The 7,651-nt window shown below is 38.8% G+C and overlaps 2 protein-coding genes across 2 annotated transcripts; one reads left to right on the forward strand and one right to left on the reverse strand.

The window, feature by feature from the left end:
- Positions 407 to 5,411, forward strand: LOC107645866 (autophagy-related protein 18h). The gene is made up of 9 exons (XM_016349995.2): positions 407 to 865; positions 1,225 to 1,680; positions 1,973 to 2,413; positions 2,709 to 2,954; positions 3,041 to 3,829; positions 3,921 to 4,081; positions 4,393 to 4,523; positions 4,605 to 5,027; positions 5,124 to 5,411. Exons 1-9 carry the CDS (start codon positions 749 to 751, stop codon positions 5,126 to 5,128), a joined length of 2,769 nt encoding a protein of 922 aa, XP_016205481.1. The 5' UTR covers positions 407 to 748; the 3' UTR covers positions 5,129 to 5,411.
- Positions 5,527 to 7,501, reverse strand: LOC107645867 (pentatricopeptide repeat-containing protein At5g08510). Its single transcript, XM_016349996.2, has one exon. It carries the CDS (start codon positions 7,307 to 7,309, stop codon positions 5,774 to 5,776), a length of 1,536 nt encoding a protein of 511 aa, XP_016205482.1. The 5' UTR covers positions 7,310 to 7,501; the 3' UTR covers positions 5,527 to 5,773.

Genomic DNA, 7,651 nt, shown 5'->3' on the forward strand with positions numbered 1-7,651 from the left:
TTTTAAATCTATTTTAAAAATACATATTAAGAATAAGATTGGACACACTGATATGTGATAGTATTTAAATGTGTTTAAATATATTCGAATAAATTATTTTGTTTTTATTAAGACACTATTGAACAAAATAAACACGCATATCAAATAAATCGTGATAGTATTTAAATATATTTAAATATATTCGAATAAATTATTTTATTTTTTATTAAAATACTGATGAAACAAAACAAACACATATCTAAAATAAATATCATATTCAGAATATATCCGATACACATTAATAAAATATCCGTGATTTAAACTTAATAGAGAAATAGAAGTTAAGTTTGATGCGGCATCTGGTATGAGATTATTCTGATTCTGAATCACAAGGCATGTGGTTTCGTGATTGAAGAAAGTTGCTTGGGTATCCAAAACTTACTCATAAATCCATTCAACTCCCCTAACTTATCCAAATTACCACACTACACCCACGTGTCCCCACGGATATATTCAACGCTTCGCTTACCCCTCCTGAAATGTCAAAATTACCCTTCCTTCAAATTTATTTGGAGCCGGACTCCCCCACATTTCCCAAATTGCCAAGGGAAGACGAAGAAGGATTTGAGGCAAAACCGTCTTGTGTTGTGTTGGGTTGGTCAAATCAAAATCGGAATCTTTAATGGTATCATCATTTTTAACTTAGTGCCGTTTTCGGTGACTCGCCGGTGGCCGGTTCAAAATTCCCATTTCTTGAGCTTTCAGTATTATGAAGAGCAACAACAACACCACCAATGGATTCATCCCTTCTTCTTTCAAGTCCATAGCTTCTCGCATTAAGACCGCTTCTTCCGGTTCCCGTTCTTCCCATTCCAAGAAGGATCAGGTGCGTGTTACTCAAATCAATTACCTGTTTTCTTTTTAGTTCTTGATTTCTTTCAGTTTCTTGCTACTGTTTTTTGTTTGAATTTCTACTGGCGTGGGTTAATTGAGTTAGTAGTAAGATACGATGCATTGTGTTTTCCAAATTTGATCATTCATTCAATTTAATGACATGGATTTGTGTATTATGATTAGGATTTAGGTGTAATTACGAGAATTAAAGAGAGTTAGTAAAATTCTTACTGATTGCTATTTCGAGTTTTGTGATTGCTTTTCAGCTGGCAATGGCATGGTGCAGTTGTGATTTATGAACGGAAGGCTAAGATATTAGATATCATGATTCAACTCTGTTTTGTTTTGTAGGTGCTTTGGGCTTGCTTTGACAAGCTAGAACTTGGTCCCTCTTCTTTTAGGAATGTTCTGTTACTTGGTTATTCAAATGGCTTTCAAGTTCTTGATGTGGAAGATGCTACTAATGTCAGGGAGATTGTCTCGAAGCACGATGATCCGGTTTCGTTTTTACAAATGCAGCCCGTCCCTAAGAAACCTGAGGGTTCTGAAGGATTTAGATCATCACATCCTTTGCTCTTAGTTGTTGCTTGTGATAAGTCAAAGATTCCGGGTCCAGTGCAAAATAGTAGAGATGGATTTGTCAGGGATCATGCTGAACCTCAAGCTGAGAATGTTTTTGGTTCAGCTACAGCTGTTAGATTTTACTCGCTTAAGTCTCATACCTATGTTCATGCTCTCAGATTTCGTTCCACCGTCTACATGGTTAGATGTAGTCCTAAAGTTGTGGCTGTGGGTCTTGCTATGCAAGTAAGGTTTTGATTCAATTTTTTAATTTGATTTACTTTTAACACTATGCATGAATACCTGAATTTGTTGGGTAAATGGAACTTATGATAATTTTAGTTACATCCTGGATAGGTTTTGCTATTTCCTTTCACATGTGTAGAGAGGTTGCTGGTATTGATGATTTGTTTCTCATGTCACCTAATAGATGATTTAATGTTGTCTAGATGTGAATGTAGTGTAATACACTGTTATTGATGTTTCTACTGTCACAATTAAAACATCATTTCCCCCCCTATTTTATTGCTGCTTGCAGATATACTGTTTTGACGCACTTACGCTTGAGAGTAAGTTCAGTGTCCTGACTCATCCTGTACCTGAGTTGGGTGGCCAAGGAGTGGTTGGGGTTAATATTGGGTACGGTCCCATGGCTTTAGGGCCCCGGTGGTTGGCTTATGCTTCTAACAGTCCTTTGCTGTCAAATAAAAGTCGACTAAGTCCTCAAAGTGTGACTCCTCCTGCTGTCAGCCCATCAACATCTCCCAGCAATGGAAACCCGGTAGCCCGATATGCCCTGGAATCCAGCAAGCACTTGGCTGCCGGGCTCATCAACCTCAGTGACAAGGGGTACAGAACATTGTCTAAATACTGTCAGGATCTTATGCCTGATGGATCCAATTCTCCGGTTTCATCAAATTCAATCTGGAAAGCTAGTCGGTTTACCCCACCTACCCCTGAAACAGATACCACCGGTGTGGTAAGTCATCTAATTTTAGTGAAAGCATACCACGTTGTAATCTGATTTTCTTATGCAGCATGATGCTGACTAGATATTTTCCTGTTAAAGTATATTGGCATCTGTATTACGATTTACATGAGATCATCTATTCGCGCAGCTTATCCATAGAAGAAAGATTGTTTAAGGTAGTTATAGTTCTTAGTATTATTGATGTATCATCCCTTTCCTACCCCTTCTTTTTAATGTTGTGGCAGCTGAAGCAATCATTCTATTCTAGCTTCTTGTTGATATTATTATCACAAATCTATTGCAGGTTGTTGTGAAAGATTTTGTTTCTAGAGCTGTTGTGGCTCAATTTAAGGCCCATACTAGTCCAATATCAGCTTTGTGTTTTGACCCAAGTGGGACACTTTTGGTCACAGCATCGATTCATGGAAACAATATTAATATATTTCGGATTATGCCCTCCTCTTCACGGAATGGATCAGGTCATCAAAGCACTGATTTGAGCTATTCTCATGTCCACCTATACAAGCTCCACCGTGGCTTGACATCAGCCGTATGCTCCTATTTTCACAATTTCTTTAAGGCCTTGGTTTTAGTATGTACTCATGAAGGTTTTACTTTATGGTGTATATTATGCAGGTCATACAAGATATTTGTTTTAGCCATATGAGTCAGTGGGTTGCCATTATTTCTTCCAAGGGCACTTGCCATATTTTTTCTCTTGCCCCTTTTGGTGGTGAGACAGTTCTTCAGATACATAATCATGACACAGAGGGACCTATTCTGTTTCCAGTGTTGTCACTGCCATGGTGGTTCACTCCACATTTCACTGTAAACCAGCAACAATCTTGCCCAGCACCTCCACCTCCTGTTGTCCTCTCTGTGGTTAGCAGAATAAAAAATAATGCTGGATGGCTCAATATAGTTAGTAATGCTACATCTTCTGCAGCAGGAAAAGTCTGCATTCCTTCTGGTGCTGTTTCTGCAGTCTTTCATAGTTCCATATCTTGTGATACGGGCAACACGTTGTCTAATATTCATGCTCTGGAGTATTTATTGGTATATGCCCCGTCTGGTCATTTAATTCAATATAAACTACTTCCATCACTCGGGCCAGAGCCTAGTGGAACTGTTCCAAGAATGGATTCTGTTCCTTCTGCACATACAGAAGAAGAGAATTTAAGAGTTAAAGTTGAACCAGTTCAGTGGTGGGATGCCTGTAGAAGAAATGATTGGCCAGAAAAAGAGGTGCATATAGTAGGGAATAATCTTGGTCTTGAAGCTGCAGAAATGATCTTGGGAACTTCAGATTGTGAAGATAATAATGTTGGAAACAATAATTGCATTAAATTCAATGACCAATGTCACTTTTCAAATGCAGAGGTACAGATAAACTCTGGGAGGATACCAATATGGCAGAAGTCTGAGGTATTTAAGTGGTTTCTATTCTGATACTGCTGCTTGTTACGTCTCCCAATACATATTCTTTCAACTAAGCTCTTGCCCCCTCAATGTTTAGGTATCTTTCTTTGTGATGAGCCCTTTGGTGACCAAGGAGCTGATTTTACGTGAATCTAGTACCAGTGGAGAGATTGAAATTGAGAATATTCCTATTGATGAGGTTGAAATAAGGCGGAAGGATTTGTTGCCTGTCTTTGACCATTTCCATCGGGTTGACAGGTAATTGTTACTTATCTTCGCTTTCTTTGATCAGTTAGAGAAGTCATTTGTGTAATTAGTTACCCAGATCCTTTCCATTCTAGATATGAGATGTACTTATTTCATCGCATTGCCATTTTAGTATTTACATGGTAGATTTGTAGAGAGGAGTCAATTTTTTCTTGCAATAATTGTTTTTAATATCTAGTTTGCTCCTTGCATACCTATTATGTAAATGAACTAAAGCGTGACTTTGTGAGGAGGGTGTTTACTTCTTGTCTTTGGAGAGATCAATTTAGAGGGTTAGTTGATTGCCTTTTTCCTTTTGGCAGAGGTATTGTCATGGGAAGAAGTTCTAGCTCGTCATCTGATTCTCATGGAGCTGAAGAGAAGTTTTCTGGCGATGCTGTACTTTCCCAATCAAAGTTGAAGATACCTGGCTCAGCTTTGAAGGCAGATGCTGGTATGATAAGCAATTCAATATGGCATCTTCTATTAGAGTGCCCCCATGTTATTTAACTTAGTTTTTATACTGTCCTCTCAGGCTTGTCAGGATATTTTTCTTCATCAATTGACTCATCTGGAAGTGATATTAATGTAAAGAATAGAGAGGAATACGTGTCGGAATCACCTCTTCCAAGCCTGAAGACTGTTAACATGGATGACATTGCAGCTGGTGGCTCACAAGTGAATTCATCAAAAGGTGGCAAAGCTAATGAGAGTTTGAATTCAAGTTTTAACGATTGTAACTTGAATATGAACGTTACACATGATGGGCTAGTCCATGACTCGCCTGACTTTGGGCAAATTTTTCAAGAGGATTATTCAAAAGCATCAATTGGCTGTCCTGAATCAGCAGAGGTTGTTTCTGATGAGGAATGTAGCAGTCCCTGTGTGAGGGAGAAATCAGAGGAAGATGGTGATGATGATGGCATGCTTGGTGGTGTATTTGAGTTCTCTGAGGAAGGTATGAATATGAAACAGTTCAATTTGAAAAGGATTGAATTTGAATGGAATTTATATCAAAAATAATTTTTGTTGCACCATCTTTTCCGTTTTGCAGGTTAATGGCTGCTTTTTTTGGTGCTTACCTTTCTCTTGAAGTTATTGTGAATTGGTGGTGTAAAGGATTTCTTTTAAATTGACAAATGTGGGTGATTTCCTTGCAACAAGCTAATTGCTACTGACCATTGATTGAAGGGATTTTAAAATTTCTAATGTTCTCACACAATGTTCCTTCCTTCCAAGGTGAATGATTTTCTTGTGATTTCAATGTAAATGTTGTATATTATTTGTCAGGGTACTGGCCAGATTCTTCATATGTTTCTAAATGTATTCTTTCCACTCACGCGATTGTATCAAGTTTAGCCCTTATGCCTGCGTGTTTGCGTACAATGTAACCAAAATAATGTCTTACCACTCTGATTAATAGTTTAATACTGTCTTATTCATCACATGACAGTAGATATGGAATATAAATAGTATATTGACGTTTAATATAAGAATAGTTTCTGACTTCAGTTAAGTTACCCACTAGATGAGATTTTAACAATCGATATGTTATCATATGGTGAGACATTGTATTAAGACAAATGAAAAAACACTAAGAAACGAATTCCATTAAAGATTAATGTCATGCCTCCCTAATAATTGCTTCAAAACTCGTTGACAGAAAGAGCAAGGATCCTTAGACTGGAGCTTCGGCTATTAAGATTAGTTAAAATCAAGATCTAAATCGCATGCAAATGAACTTCTATTCAGCTTTATCAGTTCATAAATTCCATCTAGCAAAGCAAAAATTTCATTGCTTAGTGGATGTGATCTATCTTCCACAATGAACTTATGCAATTGGTCTCCCTGTTCAATGAAACTATGTCCAGCTACTTTCGTAATTTTGCTGCCCTTCATCGCCTTCCTAAGCTTTGAAACTCCATCCCAATGACCAGCCGAAGCATAAATATTGGAAAGAATGACATAGTTTCCAGGATTCCAAGGCTCAAGGGCAAACAGTGATTTGGCTGCAATCTCAGCCAGCTCAACATTACCATGGAAGCTGCAAGCTCCCAAGAGAGCTCCCCATATTACTGAATCTGGTTTCATGGGCATGCTTTGTATGACACTGTAAGCTTCTTGTAACTGGCCGGCCCGGCCTAGGAGATCGACAATGCAGCCATAGTGTTGTAGTTTGGGAACAATGTGGAAGTCCGTTGTCATTGACTTGAAGATATATCTCCCTTTAGCAACCATGCCATCATGGGTGCATGCCAAGAGGAGCCCCACAAATGTAACATCGTCCGGTGAGGTTCCCTCTCTCAGCATTTGGTCATAAAGCTCAAGTGCCTTGCAACATTGTCCATGAACAGCCAAACCCATGATCATTGAATTCCAAGAGCACAAGTTTCTCAAGCTTCCAATCTCATCAAACACCCTCCAAGCAACATCAATCTTGCCACATTTCGCATACATCTCTAACACAGCATTACTCACATATAAATTCTTGAAATACCCGTTTTCTCTTGCATAAGCTTCAATCCTCTGACCAATTTCCAATGCCCCAAGATTAGCACAAGCCGGCAAAATGCTTGCCAATGTTACTTCATTCGGCTTTGTGACTTTCTCCCTTTCCATCGTCAGAAACAAATCCAAAGCCTTCTCGTACAGCTTGTTCTGCGAGTAACCGGATATCATGGTGGTCCACGACACCACACTCCTACAAGGCATCAACAGGAACAACTCTAATGCTCTCTCCATATCCCCAAACCTCGCATATCCCGCAATCATGGCATTCCAAGAAGGTACCCCTCTCACAGCCATTTCATCAAACACATGGCGTGCCATCTTCAAAGAACCCAGTTTAGCATACATATCAAGCAAAGCTGTGGCAGCAAATACATCAGGTTCAAAGCCTGATTTGATGAAATGGGTATGGAGCATTTGGGCAAGGAAAGGGGAAGAGAGTGAGGTGCATGCAGAGAAGAGGAAATTGAAAGTGTGTTCATTTGGTTGGAAGCCATGGAGAAGCATTTGGGAATAAAGGGAGAAGCAGCGGCGCGTGTTGCTTCCATTGATGGAGTAGGCTTGGATGAGCCTATTGTAGAGAAAGACGGTGGCTTTGGGATCGGGTGAGTGGCAGAGAAAGGAATGTGCATAGCTAAGGTTTGGGATTTGAAGAAGCTTCTCAATGATGACTTTGGTGTTGTCTATGCCATTTCTCAGGGTGTATCCATGGATTTGCTTCACTTGGTTCATCACACTTTGGTTGGGCTCCGAACACACATTGCAATCTTTTTCAACTTGTTATGTAATATGTACCATCTATCATGTATTCATGTTTCATGGTTAACTGACTTAACCGACAGTGACATGTCAAATAATGTCGAGTTAGAGTACAGGTTGGCATTTTATTTGTTTCCCTCAACTGGTCCATCAGATGTGAAATTAGAGAATTTTTGTCCAAGAGTGCCACCAGATTTTGTAATAGTTATCAATTAGTTATTTAGAGTGTTTTTAATGGTGTGATATTATATTTAATAGTATAAGATTATTCATTTTTTTTTTAGTGATTAATGGTGTGGGATTACTCATATTATA

Source organism: Arachis ipaensis, chromosome B06, assembly GCF_000816755.2.
Source record: "Arachis ipaensis cultivar K30076 chromosome B06, Araip1.1, whole genome shotgun sequence".
NCBI lineage: Eukaryota > Viridiplantae > Streptophyta > Magnoliopsida > Fabales > Fabaceae > Arachis > Arachis ipaensis.